Source organism: Micrasema longulum, unplaced genomic scaffold (genome assembly GCF_059751315.1).
Source record: "Micrasema longulum isolate JH-2025_06_02 unplaced genomic scaffold, ASM5975131v1 h1tg001460l, whole genome shotgun sequence".
Taxonomy (NCBI): Eukaryota; Metazoa; Arthropoda; class Insecta; order Trichoptera; family Brachycentridae; genus Micrasema; species Micrasema longulum.
In genome coordinates this window covers 132,415-152,427 of record NW_028278646.1, presented here as the reverse complement: position 1 = coordinate 152,427, position 20,013 = coordinate 132,415, and the positions used below count along the sequence as shown (strand labels likewise).

General features: G+C 31.9%; 1 protein-coding gene across 2 annotated transcripts in view; it reads right to left on the bottom strand.

Annotated features, from left to right (window-relative positions):
• LOC148275329 (nose resistant to fluoxetine protein 6) overlaps window positions 1–20,013 on the bottom strand; it is a 135,494-nt gene that overhangs the window by 96,092 nt on the left and 19,389 nt on the right. The window contains exon 2 of one of the 2 annotated variants that reach the window (XM_088235844.1): window positions 18,862–19,883. The exons of the other annotated variant lie outside the window; for it this stretch is intronic. Within the exon in view, the coding sequence (XP_088091970.1) occupies window positions 18,862–19,813 (952 nt within the window). The 5' untranslated portion in view covers window positions 19,814–19,883. The remainder of the gene's footprint in view (window positions 1–18,861; window positions 19,884–20,013) is intronic. 2 annotated transcript variants of the gene reach the window in all.

Genomic DNA, 20,013 nt, shown 5'->3' with positions numbered 1-20,013 from the left:
AAGTATTTTCTACGGCCGCGAGAGCAGTTTAGAATCGCGTCGCCGGGCTTGGAAGGTGAAAACTATTCACGAGGACCAGTCACAATAGATCTTCACAGGTCGCAGTGACGTCATCAGCTTGTATAGCACTGATCCCCCTTTTAAGCATAAAAATAAGAATCAGTGTATATTTTCATCTTAAGAAGAAAATATTCATCTGTAAAATATTGCATGGCTGGATATTCCCCAAATTTGGATTGTCAACGAAATCATATTTAAGGTGACCATTCCTATACTTGTGTTCTCTGAACTTGTTATTTGGAGATGTTTTACTTTTAAAATTGACGATCTGTGTTCTTAAGGGGAGTGGTCTGAAAAATGCTAAAATGTGATATTTAGATGGGATATTTAAAGTATTTGTAGTAATTCTAGCCAAATTTAAAAAATACCTTGTCAAAATTTAAACTTTCTTCTAGGGTTCAATATATTTTGTTTTTTTATTTTTATCTTGTTGGTTAGTGCAAAGAAATTCTTAAAGATCATGAAATCACTGAAAACTGTCATCGTTCGAATAGGTATTTAACGTATTTGTAAATATGGTACGACCTTTTTTTTTTATTTATCGTAATGCTTAAATCTTCTTCTAACTCTCTATATCTCTTTTTTTTTTAAAATAAGTTTTGTTGGGTCATTATATCGTATAAACTGTCGCCACTTTAAGAGTGTAAAAATCCTATACAAATCTTCATACAAAAAAGCCAGATTACAAATGTCGATTTATGCACGTTCCACTCGCTTAGGACGGTGGGCGTCTCTGACGCTGAGTCCACGGAACTTTTTTCAAAGAAAAAAAATACGGTATTTTTATATACATATACAACAAACCGCACAATGGGGAATCGTAGAAACATAATTAAGAAAAGCAGAAGCAAGCAGTATTTGAGACTTCTTCACATCTCTAGTACAAACAGGTATGTAATTAATTTAATAATATAAAATATTGCAAAGGTTTATGGACCTTCTTTTTCTAATGAACTTTCATCGTAATAAGATGTGATACGATACAGAAATATACACGTCGTGTGTTATGAAAAAAAGCGCAGCGCGATTCCTGTTTTTGCGTTGCATTATTGCACCATTTTTATTTCTTGAATAATCCATTATGAAATTAACTTTTGAAACACACAAATAGTATGTAACACAGATATACACCATTTGGCATTTGCATAATGGCATAGTTTACAAAATAACACAGAGAGCGCAGTCATTAAGGTGATTTTAAATGAAAATGTAAAACTAATTACACGTAGGTGGCGATTTCATAATTTTTTTATTGAAAAATGTCATTTTTACTTTTATTTTCAATGGAAATTTACAAAACTTGGTTTTTGGAAACTTTTAACTTTATTGATTGTTACAAATACCATAACAATATAATTAAGGTCCTTTTCACAAAATGGTGTACAAAACAAAAAATAAGATAAGTATTTTTTGTATAACTTGATGATGAACGCAGAATATTATTATGAATAAAAAAAATGTAAAAATAAATTAATGCAGGTGTTGCATTTTCTTAACTAATTGTATTATTTTTATATACACAATCCTCTCTAATCCAACACGGATTTTTTTTAAAGATAGTATATTTGGTTTAAAACTAATATAACTTTACAATGTTTTGAGTATGTCCAAATGCTTGCGCAGACTGGATGCATTTTCAGAGAGGGAAAATATTTTTGAGAAGGGAGTGAAGCTGGTGAATGTCACACAGTGTGTAAAGCGGCCACTTAAACCAGCCAATGACAGGTCATAGGCCCTGTAAATGCCTAGACTCCCATATTACCATATTAAAAATGTATTCACTCTCTGTTTCAACGAATTTAATATAATATTTTTTAAATCAACATCCTATAGATTTTAAATGCGTTTGTGTAAGTTTTGCGAACGCGCCAGTAGTATAACTATCGACGTGCTTAAAAACATGGTAAGCATTTGAGCGATCACAATCGACAATAATGAATATACTTAAGTTATCGCAGTCATAAGTCAACGCGTGTGTAATCTTTAAAAATCGACGTTAACTATAAAAAAATAATACAATATATTGTATTTGCAAAAAAGTAAGCAGCATCTAATACAAAAAAGTGAAAATTAAATTACTTTTACTATGGCAACTGCTTTTCTTGACATTTGGCTTGCCAACCGCCGGTTTAAGGCAATGAACAGCGTGATAAATAATAAGTAAATAAATAAAAATAGCAGTATTGGAATATTTTCCATATTTACACCGGTGAAATTCAAATATGTGATTGCGCAGCAGGATTGTACGTCGCGGAACGTAAATATTTTGACATTTAAATTAGGTGTTCACGGATGTTCCCTTGTGATCCCGAACACGATAAACAACCATTGTGAGAAATTGTTATCACGTCGCTTATTATCACGTTGATAGTTATTTGTGATGTAGCTACAGGTCTAATTAATCGACCAGTAGAAGGGACGCAATATACCTCGCTATATTTACTAAAATAACAAATAACTTGTACCCATTACGTGATTCGTTTATTACGTTTTCACATACGCAATAAACTTGGCTAATTCCCTTTTCCCAGGACCACTATTTAAAAAAAAAACTAGTCGACTCTGACCCGTGATTCCCTACACTGTGTAACCACCGTTATATACGATCATTATTATAATGTCTACATTGATACTAGAAAAATTATATTTAAAAAAATGCTTCACAAAAATCGCACTTTTCCCTCTTTCCAATTGTTCCAAGAAGCTAAACTTTTAGACCTAAGACAAATATATTGTTTTCAATGTTTAAAATATATGTTTAAAAACCAATTTTTTTTTACAGGTAATTCAAATAGATCAAGTCAAAGAAGGAATCGTGTGTTAGAAATACCACATTGTAAAACGAGGCTCGCACAGAGACATGCATATTTTATAGGCCCAAAAATTTTTCATTCTTTTTTTACTGATAATATTTCATTGATCCCAAACTTTCAAAATTTTCCTTCTTTTAAAAAATACGCACTATCCTGGATTCAAACTAAAGATATGAACTCTTTTTTTCTGTGATATATTTTGTTGCCCTTTAATAATAAGGAATATTTTTATGTTTTTTTTTACATTTCCTTTTTTAATTACTATAAAAAAATACCATATAATGTTTTACAGAATATTTTATTTTCTCTTTTTTTTGTTACACAAAAATTTTATAACTGTCTATTATTTATTATAGGAGCAAAAATTCTTTAACATTTTCTTGTATACCCACGAACAGGCCATGCCTTTGTGGAATTTTTTTGTTTAGTGTTTTTACTATTAATATGTATTTCATTGCAATGTAATTGTGCTTTATTTTCTTAATACTCTGTTAACCTCTCCTATGTGTGTTGTAAAAAAACAAAAGGATTTAAATTAAAAATTTAAAAAAGACAACGTCCTTTTGGCGGTCTCAGTATTTGTAGCCGATAGTGAGCATCAAGCAACATCTTAAATCTTTTTATGTTTAGTCGCAAATGACGAAGATCGCACATTGTCATTAAAACCGTATAATTTTTTTCTTCAGTGGCACTCCCAAATAAAATACAGAGATAGCACATGGTGTCATAAATTAATGTGCTTGAGACGTATAAATATGTCTATTTTTATAATGGCATTTTAAAACCTCGCTAATTAATTCAAAAAGTAATTTTATTATAAAGAGATGCGTAAAATGTAGGCAAATAAGAATCTTCGAAGTAAACTGGTTAAAGCGTTATTTATTTATTTATTTTGTTCATTAACGCCCAAAAGGCATTTGGCGTAAGCATAGCCTGTGAGCTCGCCAATACATGACAGATGACAGTAAACATAACCATAGAAAAACATAGCAGTTGAGCTCTCAGAAGTAAAGCAACGTGAATGCAGCAATGCTTGAACTACATGTCAATAATATTCTAATAATAAATAATATTATTTGGCCATACGGAACTTTAAAGCACACCTTAGTTTAATTACTAATAGTATTTTATCGGTTAGGTAGGTGTATTTAAAAAAAAAAATTGCGTACCTGAAAAAAGCACAAATAATTTTGTTTTTGTAAATAATGTCAGTAGCGACACTTAGAGAGTGGTTTTGTGACGTTTTGACATTTTTTATAAGAAATTCATGGCGTAGCCGAAATACTGTTATAAAACGAGGATGTTTTTGTTGATTGACGTTAGCAGGCGCTACCCAGGGGCGACTTCATGACGTGATGAAATTATTAATTTAAATATTTTTTTTCATTTTACATAGCGTAGCCGAGATAAGAAATTGCGTGGTGTTTCGAAATTTAACCGTGTAGGTAGCCGCCTAGTTACAATATTATTTTTGTATTTGTATAACTCCTCTTTTATAATGTTTATGTATTTATCGCTATAAGAATTAAACTAAAGATAGTTTTTACTTTTAATCGCTATCCGTTTTTTAAATTGTGTTTGTAACACTCAATAATATTTATTTTTCAAGTATTCAATGTTATTTTTGCATTTTAATTAATATTGTTAATATAAAGCGTATTTTTATTTATTCGAATTTACTAGACTGTTTTTATTACAAAAAAAATGCATATTTCTCTATGTATTTTTCTGTTATAAACAATCTATTAAAATAATACACATCAAATTTCCATTGTCTGTTGATTTGATTTGCAATCTTCTTTTTTTTTCGATGGTTAAAACTCTAGGAAATTCAAAGACAATAAAATGTATACAGTCATATATTGGCGAGCTCACACTCTATACATAGCCCAGGCATTTACAAAAAATAAAAATAAAATACATGCTAACATACTAAATAATAAACACAGAATATACAGAAAAAATATGTGAAAAAAGTTTTACAAAGTTAAAAAAAAAAACAATAATAACAAAGGTATGCAAGAAAAAACAGTAAGCATATAAACAAAAAATGCAAAGATATAAGCTTATGAAATAAATTCTGTAAAGCAAAAAATAAATAAAGTGTTACGGTAAGCAAGAAAGACAAATTTAAGTTAAATTAATAAACAAGCAAGCATATATTATCACGAAAAAATAAGAAATAAAATTATGTATATATGTATGAAATGCGTATTTACCTTCACTACAATGCAATTTGATATAATAGTAAAAAATAAAAAACAAACAAGTAAGTAATTTTTTAATTTATGGAATTGAATTGTCAATAATAGTTTGGACGAGCAGCTACAAATAAACTTGATATTGTGGACTTATAAGATGGTAAAGAATTGGACAGAATGTCTGCAGCCGTTCCATAAGTGTTACCTAACCTACGCACTATGCAGTCTCGGTATCAATGAATTGTTTTGTTATCGGATTTGATGTCTGGCAAAGTCGAGAATAGGAAATATCACATACTAAGAATACCGATAAAAATATATTAATAGATTTAAAATAATTAATTGTATTTTCAAAATCAATGTGGATATTGTAAAAAAATGCTTCTCACATAACATAATACATTGTAATAATCTACATTCATGTTAAAAAGATCTCAACAGATACAACAAAATATATCATAGATGGAAATTTAAAATACTCTTAACTAAGGACAATGTGAATAAGAAAATATTGGATACTAAGTGGTGTAATGGTGAGCGCATTTGTCTGCCATGCAAGAGGTCTCGGGTTCGATTCCCGACATGGTTGATTTTAAATATTAATTAAGAGTGTTTTTACACTAGAATATTTCATAGTCGCCAGACTGGTACCTGAAGCGTAAGACTGGTCACCTTACCTTCGTGTTACAAAGATGATCAAGATACGCAGCGATTGGTGTACCAATGCACCATTAGGTGCGGAAAGAGAATGATGATGATGATGACTTATTGCCTATGCCATAGCTGTAAAGATCCCAAATAAAATATAAAAAATATTTTTTTTACATAAATAAAAAAACTAAAGTAAATAAAATAAAGCAAAGTAAAATAAAATAAAATAAAATTTGTAAAATTTTAAAATAAAAAATTCGATAGAAGTTGCGCAATGTAATCGGGCCGTTTGACTGTAAAAGAATGCGGTATTATTTCTTTGATATAAAAACATTAAATCAAATATTGACACTTCTCATATCATTCGGACAATTTATTATACAAACAAGGCACTATACAAAATAGACGCACTCAATCTCCCAGCTTAGAATAACAGTGAATGGTGAAGTTCAGCACTACGGGAAATTGGATATGAAAAATGTTTCCTTACGCGCATTAAAAATTAGAGCATAAAATTGTAAGGCGAAGTTTCTTGAAATCCCATTTAAAAAATTTTAAAAAAATATATTTTCAACCACGTGACTATTTCTTCCAAATCAACCTATGAAAGAGTGTTTTGATAGATTTCCATTGTTGTGGTTTCCAGTTGTCTCCAGGAGACCCTATCGCCAGCCAGCATTCTCGCCTTCTCCCACGTTAATCCAGCACCCCTTAATTCCGCCGAATAAAGTCGAAACATCGTCAATGACGGCCTTCCAGGACGGCGTGAGCCCGCAGGTTTAAAGAAGAGGCAACTTGGGTTTAGGCTCTCCTGAGGCATGCGCAGCACGTGCCTAAGCCAGGCCCACCGGCGCATCCTCAAGACGCTCGTTATAGGAGGCTGCTGCGTCCGTTCTCTGACTTCAATGTTCGTTATAAAATCGAACTACCTTAGCATATTATTCTTCTCAGGCACTTACTCTCAAAACTCAGAAGTTTTGTGTTCTAAGCTTTGGTAAGGTGTCACGATTCGCACCTATATGGGAGTTCTGGCATTATACAAGAGTTGAATAATCGGCATTTCGTTTCGTAAATTTATAAAACTATCAATTTGAGTGTTATTCCGCTTAGCTAAAAGTGCTGTCTATCAACTCCTAAAAAACTGTGGTAAATAATTCCTTTGCGCGCGCTGATGTAACAACGCGTTACCACAGGCAAAAGACGTAATATTCTTAAGTTCTGACATTCGAAAATAAATAAAAAAACATGGATACATCATCATTCTCTTTGGTGCATTGATAAACCAATCGCAGCGTATCTCAATAATCTTTGTTACATAAAGGTAAGATGATCAGTCTTACGATTCTGGTATCAGTCAAGGGACTATAAAATATTCTAGTGTAAAAACATGTCAGGAATCGAACCCGAGACCTCTTGCACAGTAGGCAAACGCGCTGACCATTATACCACGAGACCAACATTGAGACATAATATTTCATAACTCTTTTTCCATTTTTTATGATTTTTTTCTCACTTACAGATTCAAAAACTACTCTTACTCAAATGAAAGACATAACCCCTAAAATACATCAAATACAAATAATATAATCACTAGATACTCAACACAAAGACAACATAAATAAATACAAACTAATACCACTTTCGGACAAAGGGATTTTGAGTATTATTCAATTAAAATCTATAACCTACCTTCACAATCTATTAAAACAATTAGTAACGAGAAAATGTTTGAAAAGGCTCCAGGCATAAAAAATGTATAGTGGAGCTAGGTAGAAGTAAAATGGATTGTCTCATTCACTTAAACCAATATTGAATCAACCGCTCCACAAGTGTATGTTTTTTGTTATTTTTACTGTGCGTTTTGTAATATAAATAATAAAGATGTACATATATACCTAGTTTATAAAACAGTCTGAATATTTTGTTTATTACCTCTGTTTATTGAGTTAGTCTTCTTTGTTTATTCTCAAATGTAAAAACATTTCAAAAAAGTATATTTTTAAGTGTTCTCAGCACGGGTAACCCCAGTAAGGTCACATTATTTTTATTATTGTTTATAGTTTGTAAGAATAAAATATGAATAAATAAATAAAAAATAAAAAACATAATTTTTCCCCGATAGCAAATAAATTAAAAATCATAAATACGCCACTCATATTACGTGCGTGCGTCCCCCATCGCTGTCAATAACCGACTGAATCTGTTTCACATAACAACGACCACAGAACAGCATCTCCGTCTTCCTTGTTATGAGTTCTATCTTTATGCTCTCTCTTATTCGGATGTATTGCTGTATTGGCGGACATTCATTCTTCGAGCAGCATAGATATTTTTTTGTATTAAAAATAAAAATAATCTAAATTTCCAAATCCGGTGTGAAAATGTCTATTTAAAGATTACAAAAAATACGACCTCATCATTAAAAAAAATAAGAGAGATATATTAAGTCTCGTATCGTATGTATACAGCACTTTGTATCCCGGAGCCGTGTTAACACGTGATTATATACCCACGCGTTGTGTCCCGGTTCCGTGTTTTACGTGGTTTACCAGTTGTCCAAAAAAGTGCATTTTATTGACGTCTAGTGACTTTTATTAGTACTTTTTCGCTGCCGGTGAACAACATGAAAACACGGGACCGAAACACAAAGCGTGGTTATTATAATCACGTGTTTACTCGACTCCGGGATACAAAGCACAAAAAAAGGATTGAGACCCTGCAGGTATATGTGCAAACATTGCAATGTAGCTTTCCATAAAAGCCAATGTTGGAAAAACTATAAAAAAATTACTTATTAAATTGTTGAAAATAATCATGAAAAGTTTTAATTGATTTAACCTAGTATTTTCATAATTATGACCCGTTTCAGAAACCCTTCACAAAGCATGAAATTTCGCTAAAATGGGCCGGGCACAGGGTACATTCTATGTGTATTCGGCCGGTGCTCAAAGTGCTAGTGTGACATCACAGCCACACAAGACTTAATATTTAACACAAACAATATAAGATCGCGCATACTTCAAATATTATGCTTCTTCATTTTAACCTTCGACAAAAATTATACATTGATTTAACCTTTGATTGGACGTTTTCATGAGAGGCCATTACGGACAATTTTATTGCTCAAAATTATCAATACACAACCAAATTAAAACATTGTTTATTTTGACACCTTTACATGTGTTTACATACTTTGGTTATAATTGACACTGATTGACTGATGTTGGTGATTGAAGAAGAACGAGAATATTATTTGGCGGAACAGCGAAAATAACACAAATTACGTCATTTTACGCGAAGGCGCCATTTTAAAATTCACACAAATGCTGCAAATTTTCATTTGAAAATGTAACGAGGAAGTTCTACGGGTATTTGGAAATGAAAAATGGTTTCCTTTGCGCCGTAAAAATTAGAGCATTCAATTCTACGGCGAAGATTCTCGAAAACGGATGAAAAATTAATAAGAATGATCGTAATAAAATTGAACCTCTTTGAAACATCACAGGTTCTTGTGATCATCATTATTTTATTTATTTAATTTTATTTTATTAACATGAACGGCAAATCTGCATTTTACAAACATTTATATATTTTTTTTTAAAACATAAATTTCCTTATACCCAAGATTTATATTTAAAAAATCAAACCTAAAAATCGGGGGTTAAGGGTCATAAGGGCGAAACTACAAAAACACAGTTTTGAGATAAATGATAAAACAGTTTTCAAAAAATAATACTGTCTTTTAAGGGTAACAAATAAAGAAAATAAAAAATACAGTTAATAGAGCATAAAATGTTTTACATACAAAAATATGAAACTACGCTTTCGTCTATATGACCCTAACTTGCGCTTACATTAGTAAATTAACAAAATGATGTAAAAGGTGTTTTATTCTTCTGACTTTAAACAAAACGCTTCATTTGTAGTTTCACACAAATTTATTTAGGTAGCTACTTATCGGATGAGTTTCATCTTTTTGTCACTAACAGGATATTTTGTTTGGATATCAGATCAGTACTTAACACAAAACAGCATTTTTTGTAGTTTCGCCCTTATGACCCTAAGCCCCCGAAATTATACAGCATATTAAGTAGAAAGTTTAAATAATAAAACATTCTACAGTAATACAACAAGAAAATCATAAGTACTGTTTCATACAGCTGGGCAAAGTGAACAATAAACTGTGTATATTATGAAATGCATGAATAAATAAATATAATTACCATTCACAATCTTTGAAAAAGTTCAAAAGGTTTGTTCTATAGGAACAATACCCTTTACATTAGGGCACTGCATTGGTACACCAATCGCAGTGTATCTTGATCATTTTTATTTCATAAAGGTAAGATGATCAGTCTTAGGTTTCAGGTCGTCACTGTCCAGGACTATGAGATATCCTTGTATTAAATGCAAAAAATGCAAAAAAGACTAAATGCTTATACATAAAATCTCCTTATGCCAAAAAATATGTTTTGCCTAATATTATTGCTCATTGCACAGATTGCTTGCATGATGGAATTTCTAACACATGTAATTGTGAACTCATAGAATTTGTGGAGGAGTATAAGTATTTGGGTATTTTTATTGATCATAATTTTAAATGGGATCGTCATATATTTAAACTTTGTGATCGATTGCGGACTCTTGTGAGTACTTTCTATAAGTTATCTTTTATTTTGCCTAAAATCACTCTTAAAATTATTTATTTTTCTTTAGTAGAATCAATAATAAGATATGGTATAAAGTCGTGGGGACATTCGACTAAAACTAATGTTAAAATGATCCAGGGTCTACAGTATTCTATAGTTAAGCGAATTGTACCTGCAGAGATTTACGAACAAAGAAGTAATAATGATCTCCTGTACAAAACAATCAAAACTCTGCCTGTTCGAGGAATACTGTGGCTTTGCATCATTTTGGAACAATTTCATAGTAATACATTCAAGTTTCCTCTCAAACATAACCATAATACACGCTTCACGTCTAATGATGGCTTGGTAGTACCAAAAGTATGCAATAAATATGGAAATAGAACTCTCAAATATTTAGTACCTAGAATTTTTAATTTATTACCAAAAGAACTTAAATATAACTCACATTGTAACAAGAGCAAAATAAGAGAGTGGCTACTCGATCAAGAGTTTATATATGAATAGTAGCTTAGGTATAAATATTTTATTTTTTCATGTATTTTCTTGTATTTAAAAAATAAATTTATATATTATTATTTGTATAAACATGTTTATTCTGATCTTTCCGGCTGTTAATTTTTATATGTAATTCATTGTTTTTATAAATGTAAAAAATATTATTAAGTCAGTATAAATATAATCTTCACCAACAAGCTACAAAAAGTGGCTTGGTGGGATTTTAGTTTTAGTAAAAATATAACAAGTGAAATTTTTTTAAATTGTAAAAATGTATAATTATGCTATTAAATCAAATAAAAAAAAAAAGATTTTTTTAAATAAATGTATTATGTCAATCATGTCGGAAATCGCACCCGGGTCCTCTTGCATGGTAGGCAAACGCGCTGGAGGCCGATCCCGTGATCAACTAATCAATTATAGCGTTGTTATGTGTTGTGATAGATTTTCAGTTTCCGGGTAGCAATGCTCAGCGTGTTTTATGTGTATGGTATACTCAACAATATTTGAGAACGTCCAAATGCTTGCAGACTGGCTGGATTTCCTCCCTAGGGAGTTATTCATATCTCAATATGCTGCAATAGGGTGGAAAAACATTTTTGAGAAGGGAATATGGAAGTCTAGGCATTTACAAGGCTTATGACCTGTCATTAGCTGGTTTTAGTGGCCACTTTATACACTGTGTAACATTCACCATTTTGACCATGTTTGAACATCTACATTTCCTCAACTCTTCCATCTGTTGACTTTTGTGAAGTAAAGGAGCTGAAACCTTTATTATGCGGGAGAAATTCATCCGGCTGAACCAAATCTAACGAATAACTCCCTAGGGAGGAAATCCAGCCAGTCTGCAAGCATCTGGACATACTCAAACATTGTGGAATAAATAAATTAATTAAAATTGCAGTTTTGGAATATTTTCTATATTTACGCGTGTGAAATTAAAATATGTGATTGCGCAGCAGGATTATACGTCGCAAAACGTAAATATAATGATATTTAATATTAGGCGTTCACGGATGTTCCATTGTGATCGCGTACGAAAACAACCACGGTGAGAAATTGTAATCACGTCGCTTATTAGCACGTCGATAGCTATTTGTGATTGAGCTACAGAACGTATCCCTCGCAATCAACGGGGGGTTATCTGTACTTTAAATTCTGAATATTCGCCGAAAGTTTACTTTTTAATTGAAGTTGATTGCACTAACACGTACCAGGTCTGATACTGTCAAAACTATTGCAACATTATTAATAAATCTTTCTCGTTTATGCAATTGCACGCAAAATACTTTTTGACATATTACGAAATACAGTACTACGCTTTTATGTGTTGAAATAATATTTTTTTAATAAGTTGCATATCAGACACACGTTAACTGGTTCTTTGCAAATTTCGAAGTTATCTTGACACAATGTGGAGGAATTACATGTCTTATTCCAACGTTACCACGCCTCTACACGTTTACAAACAAACATGGAATCATACATTTAAACAAACAAACAAACCATCACGCCGTTTCCCCGTAGGGGTAGGCAGAGAGGATAGAACGCCACAACACTATCTTTGCATACAGATCTCGCTTCCTCTACATTCATACATCTTTTGACATGTCCTTCTTTAAGTATTTGTTGGATTTGGTCATGCCATGTCTTTCTCGGTCTTCCTCTATTTCTGCATCCATCAACATTCGCATTGTAAATATTCTTAGCCGTTCTCTCGCCGTCCATTCGTTCTACATGTCCAGACCAGCGCAGAGCTCCTTTCTTGATTTTGTCGATAATGCTTGTCTCAGCCTTACATAATGTACGGATCTCAACATTTGTGCATCTATCGTGCATAGTTTTACCACACATTCGCCTGAGAGATCGCATTTCGACAGCATCCAGCCTACTTTCATCCCTGTTTTTCCAAGTCCATACTTCGCTCCCATACATCAGGGACGGGACCAGGACTCCGTTGTGAACTGCCAATTTTGCCTCTTGTGACAAGCATTTATTTGCCAAGGTCGATTTAAGTGCACCGTTCACTCTGTTCCCAGCACTCACCCTCCTTTCAATATCTTTCTCAGTCATTCCATCCCTAGTGAAGATACTTCCCAGATACACAAATTCCTCTACTTGTTTTAGTATAACTCCATGAATTATACATTTATATTATTTATGTAAATATTTTTTTTTTCAACGTCTTTATTCAATAAAATATACACATTCTTACAATATTTATACAAAGAAAACAAAGTATAAAAATATATTTAGTCCCGATAAACTATTCAATAATATAAACGAATTACAACAGGGATGGAGAATACCTTAAATAAGGGAAAATGGAAGTCTATGCATTTACAGGGCTTATGACATTTGGACATAGGAACATTTGGACAAACTCAAATATTGTAATGAAACAAACTGGTCCAAGAAGTTTAAAAATTGAAAAGTTGTTTTAAGGCGTTGCCTAGTATGTGAAATAATTCAGTCAGATGAATCTCTTCACAACAATAAACGTTTCAGCTCTTAACTTCACTTAAATCAACAAATGGAAGAATTAAAGAAATATGGATATTCAAACATGGGCAAAATGTTGAATGTTACACAGTGTGTAAAGTGACTACTTAAACCAGCCAATGACAGGTCATAAGCCCTGTAAATGCCTAGACTTCCGTATTCTCTTATTTAAGGTATTCTCCATCCCTGTTGTAATTTGTTAATCTTAATGACTCCCGAGGGGGTGAAATCCAGTCTTTTGTCTACGAACATTTTGACAAACTCAAATATTGTATTCAATAATAGTTTGTCATCGGGTGCTCAGACTAGTTTTAATTAATAATCAAATAAAAAGAGTACAGACATAATACTGTATACGTACAAATAATAAACATTAATTAAAATAAAATAATGAACGGATAAAAATAGTTTAAGAAATAAAAAAAAAGTCAAGTAAGAAAATAGAGTAAAATAATACAATTAAAATTAAAGAATAGCAATTTACTTGAATATATTTTAAATATAAGAAAAAAATGAACACATTTATAAATAGTGTGTGCTCGTAAATGTAATCAAAACAAGATAAAAAATAAAACAAAGTAAATCGAAAATTTCAATCCATATCTACAGAAAAAATAAAAATAATAAGAAAATTAAAAGTACCTATTAAAATTAAGGTCTAAAAACTGTAAATAATAAAAGAAAAGGTTTACCTAAGAAAATAACAAAAATGTATTTAATGAGAGATAAAAAAATGTTTTACACAAATAATAAATCAATATATAAATGTTCTGTCTATGCAAACTAAAAAAGACGCTCTTAAAGAATTTATTTTCCTAACTTATTTTCATTTATGTATTCATTTGCGTTTTTAGTATTTATTTAAATAAAATAAAAATAATGTTTCTTTCATAGAATTATAATGGATTAGAAGGCGCGTAGAATTTTGTTTGCTATGCCTCTTCTCTTTGGTCTCCACAATACGTCACACATAAAGAATTTTTTTTTATTTATTTTTTTTTCTTTTAATTACTATAAAAAAAATACCATATAATCTTTTACAGAATATTATATTTTCTCTTTCATGTGTTACACAAAAATATTATAACTGCCCCGGTATATAGCCCGGCACTTATGTCGGAGTTATCATTAAATGTCCCTGGCTACCGCAGCCGTCATACGTCGAGCTCTCAATTTCATGTGCCAGCAATTCGTACGAACTATGCCCAGAACTCTCCGCTTATACGTTTATCTCGTGAGTTTAAATTAAATTTTTCCCTTATTGATCCGTTTGATTGTAACAAATTTACATTTAAAATGCCCTTTTAAAACACACATTTTTCTTAATATATTGAGTTTTTCTACTGACATTTCTTGGTGGAACTGCATTTTAATTATAATAATAAAAATACTTTATAGTTTTATTCCACTTTTATTTATAAGCGTTTCATAAATTTTTTACCAGTGACTGGGTTTCGTCGTGACCGACATCGTCACCAGTCTGACGATGTCGGTCACGACGAAACCCGGTCACTGGTAAAAAATTTATAAAATAATTATAAGTAAAAGTGGAATAAAACTATAAAGTATTTTTATTATTATAACACATTTTTCTCTTATACTCAGTAGTTTCTGTAATGAAATCTTATTTTTTATCTAATTCTTCATATTTTATATATTTTTGACACTTGTGCAATAATATTTACACACACGTCCACCCTTATTCCACTAAGACACCCACTCACACACTTACACTCATACAAACACACTAACATGTATTGTACGAGTATTTAATGTATTTCTGTTGATATTATTAAAATAACATAAAAACATCGCACTGTGTCCAAAACTCTGACATCCCACCTGCGCGCATGCGGAGAAGTGACCGCGTAATGTTGGCAGACCGCGAACAATATATTATCTTAACACAAATATAAGATAATTTTGTGTAATCTTATGTTATGTTTTACTACAAAAAATGCATTGCCTGGACTATAAAAAAACAGGTATTTTTATTAGGAAAATGTAAAAAATATTAAATAATAATTTAGTAATTAAGTAAATTAATACCGTTCAATATCGTACTAAGGTTTATTAATAGAAAGCCGGGTAAAAAATCGACTACCCTGGCAATACTAACAAAATGTCTGTCTGCCTTGTTTTATTTAACAATCTGACAGGCGGTTAAATGATCGAATTCTTAAATATTATGTTGACTTTGTTAAATAGCTCATCTTAGGCATGTTTCACATTTTGTAAAATGTTTCCCTCGGCACCCCAGTGAGGGAACATTATTCTGTATAAAAAAAGAATACAAACAGTGTTTAAGTATAAATAAATAAATCAAATAAAATAAATATGTTTTTGTGAATTCGATACTAACACGTGAAATGTGATCCCACCAGTATTTTGACACTTCCAAATGACACAACACGGCATAAGTTAATTTAAATCGGCAGTTGCTAGCACGTCTACAGATTACTAATGGCGAAAACGTAAAACTACTCATTTATGAGTAGTTTAGTCGGCTTCAGTTTGATGCGCGTACGCGGTTTCTGAACTTATATGGTTTCTTTATTGGGGTGTGGATATAATATTATAAATACTACCGCATATTCACAGAGACTGGACCGCCGTGCACGTGCACACCACGAGCCCACTGCGTGATATCGCATGATTGGCCCATTTCACACCACGGTAAAAATCTACACGGTATGATAAAATACAATACGGTGGATCGATATTTATTGTTTGACAATTATTCATTTAACAATATTTTAAGTTTGTCCAAATCCTTGCAGACAAGGACTGGATTCAACTCCTTGGAGAGCTGATTATATTAACATATTACAACAGAGATGAAGAACATTTAAGAGAAGGTAATATAGAAGTCCAGGCATCTATCTAAAGGGCTTATGACCTGTCAATGGCTGGTTTAAGTGGCCACAAAAAAAATCTCAATATTTTTTTTCCAAAAAGCCATTAAAAAAAATATATATATATATATATATAATCTCAAAATGGAGTAAATCTTTAATTTCTTGGACTAACATCCCTTCCGCTAACCCCTACCCCTCCTCAACAAAAAAAATGAGTTAAAAACGTATTTGACTAACGAAGCGATACGCACGAGACGCGGACAGGTGAAGCGGCTGGGTAGGAAAGCGGCTGGGTAGGAAAGGGGTGGGGGTTTGTGGAGGGACTGGTTTTCCGAGAAATTATTGATTTACTACATTTTAAAAACATTAAAAATATATATATATTTTTTAAAATAACTTTTTGGAATTTTTTAATTTGATTTTTTTTAAGCTTACCGTGAGGAATATTCCTGTGAAATTACACGGTCTGGCCCTGAAAAACCGTGTATATATTTTGATATATATTTATGTTTTTTTAGTACAAAATTTCGGCCAACTCTTCTTTTGACCAGTCTGTTTTTTGGTTGGCTGGAAGATATTGCTTTTAGCGATAAGTTCGCCAAAGTGGCTACTAATTCTTTGAACTAGAAGTTTTAAATTTATAACGACAGATCTTTAAAATTTCCACATTCGCGTATGGCATTTTTGGCACTAAATAAACTTTTGGTTTGACATTGAAAATTGAAAGATTCCGTATCACTTTAAAAGTCCTGTAAAAAATCCATGGATTAACATATTAAAATGAAGGAGACGGGTTGTAGTCCCGTGGATAGTGTCGCGGACTCCGGAGCAGGAGTTTCGAGGTTCGAATCCCGCCCTACCACAACTCGCTTCTCATTTTCTAACACGGTTATTTAAAACTGAAAGAAAATGGACCAAAAATTCAAATATTTGGATAAATTTTTAAAACGCAAATATGTTTAAAAAAATTTAATAAAGGAAAAAAAAATATTTTTCCTTAAAATACATTCAGAAAAATGTATATATTAAATTCTGCATATATTTAAAAATGCAGTAATATACTTTAAATTTCCTTAAAACATACCAGACTGATGACGTCACGACAGCGATGAAACCGGTTATTTGTCTGTCAAAACAAGTGGATTAAAGTTCCGACATGTCCCTCACTAAAATATTTTTTCTTAAAGCATTTGGACTTTTCTAAAATATTGTTAGTACAACATTATGGCGGCCTCCGTGGTGTAGTGGTCAAGACGCTTGACTCTCGCACGGAAGGTTCTGGGTTCGATTCCCGGTGAGAAAATAAAAATTTCAATTAAATTTTTCTCAAGCCTGGGTGTTCTGTGATGTAATTCACCACTGTAATTGGGCCTCCCGGCCTGTTGTGGTGAAAAAAAATAATAAAATAAATAAAAAATAAAAAAATAAAAATTATCGGCATAGAAAATAACAGCATTCTTACAATGGGGAAATATCACTTTTTTTACATTTTTAAAGTAATAAAGGTCTATAAAATACTGTCCAGTAAAAATAATTTTTTTCGCTAATTATTAGTAACATAAAAAATATTTTTAAATTTGTAATTTTGAATTCCCGCAAAAACGGTCATTCCATTGGCCACGCGCCTAATACTTATTTATTTATTTATGAAATCATACAGTCTTTATATAAAACAAGGTACAAAAGAACAATTAATAAAAGTAAGACCAATTACAGATTTCACACTAATTTATTATGAATGCAGGAGGAGAGGGGAAAAATAATTTAATTCTAAAAAAGTAAAAATAAAAATATTACATAAAAAGTTTATAAAAAGGAGAAGACATTGCATAGCTACTCTACTTTCCTCCCTCTCTCTCTGCTTCCATGAACATTTAAATTTAATTGTAAAAAATCACAACCAACAATAAATTATTAGATGCAGGTAGTAGATGTAAGTAAGTATAAATTAAGAGTTGAAATCAAATGTTTTAAATTAAAAGTAAAAGTTAAAATTAAAATGAGAAGTTTAAATTAAAATTAAGAGAAAAGTTTAAATTAAAAGTTAAAATTAAGAATTAAAATTAAAAAAGTTAAAATTGAAAGATAAAATTAAAAATCAAATTAAAAGCTAAAAGTCAAGCAGGAGATAAATTTAAAATGTCTAACAGATCTGATAAAAATATGGTATTTACAATGTAGTAAGTCGATGTCACTAAAACTGTCATTATAGGTAATCTGTATTCTTCGTAGAGTGCTATTTTTTAAATAATTAGTCGTTGAGTTAGGAATGTCGAAGAGTACATATTGACGAGTTCTACGGACAGGGACTCGATACGAAATACGTCACGATTCATGTTTATTTGTTCCTGGCCATTGAAATTTGTTTAGAACATTATCACGAATCACGTCACAACAACACGTCGCGTTTTTCTAGCAATGTATTCTTATTAAATTTATTTTTTACATTTACGTATGAAAACATTTCTCTACAGTATCCATATTGATTTGGAAAATACTATTTAATATTCGAAATCCATTTCGTGTCTTTTTATCGGTATTCGTAGTATGTGATATTTCCCTATTGGGAATTAAGAAATCGTAGGCTGCTGCGAAATTGTGTAACTAATTATTTCGTAATACTTACTTTTGAGTGCCCACAGCTCGTGTTTCGTCAGCCCGACCAAATACTCTCCCAACAGATGACGACAGGTGGACGAAACCACTCTCCTCACGTCTAGCCACTTCTCGACCAATCTCTGAGCACTGTAAACTTCCAGAAACTTCTCAACGCCAGTCCCCGAAGCGTTCTTCAAATCCTGGCTCAGAAACCTGTCAATGTCGGCGTCGGCCGGAGTCATTTCCGATTTGACATGGCTCTCGTTCAAAGATTTTGGCCTCCTGCTTAAAATCAGGTTACGTTTGGGAATCTTGTTTATATTTGAAGGCGTTGTAACTTCGGACTTGGCGTTTTTTTCATCGTTCAAATCTTTATTTAAGTCTTTCAAAAACACTTTTTCAACTTCTGTCAGTTTTGTAGGCACGTACACCTCGTCCGGGGGGTCGTTCAAAAACGAATCGAAGCTCAGAAGTTCGTCGTATTTTTCTGTTGATTCTTGTTCGTTTTCGTCGGGGAATGCGTACTGTTCGTTTGTTTGTATTTTTTCTGTCGGATTTTGGTCGATTTCGTCTGTTTCAACGTCCGATCGTGACGGGGTTTCAAAAGCGTCGCTGCGGTCAGCCGAAGATTTTGAGTCGGGGACTCTTCGTTTGGAGCGCGGCAGGCCAAAAAGACTAGCGAAACGTCCCCCCGAAAACAACGACGCCAAATTGAAACCACTGTTTTCCCGCTTGAACGACTTCACAGCTTTGAAAATAGAACTTTCTAATTTCCCCTCGGAGTCTTTCTTTCTTTCTTCCGGCGTTTTGTCAAAAACAGAAAAATCAAATCGATCATCGTCATCTTGAACGATTGTCGTTTGTTCTGTTGAATTCGAGGTGGAATTAACGTCTTTTTTACAACTGACTGCCAAAACGGCTGTTAAAATCAAAACACTTAACATCCATGTTCCAGAACATATAGAACTTTTGAAAGCCATTTTTAAAATCACAAAAAAGTTAAGTCTAAAAAATTTTTTATCACTTTTTACACATTTGAATCACTGGTACCTAAACAAATGAAAAATACGAAATAAATTTTGAACAAACTCAGAACCAAAAAAACGCGCACACGTTTTTAAAATTTTCATAATTAAAAAAAAAAACATCAAGCTTCGTTAATTTGTAAAATTTATTTAAA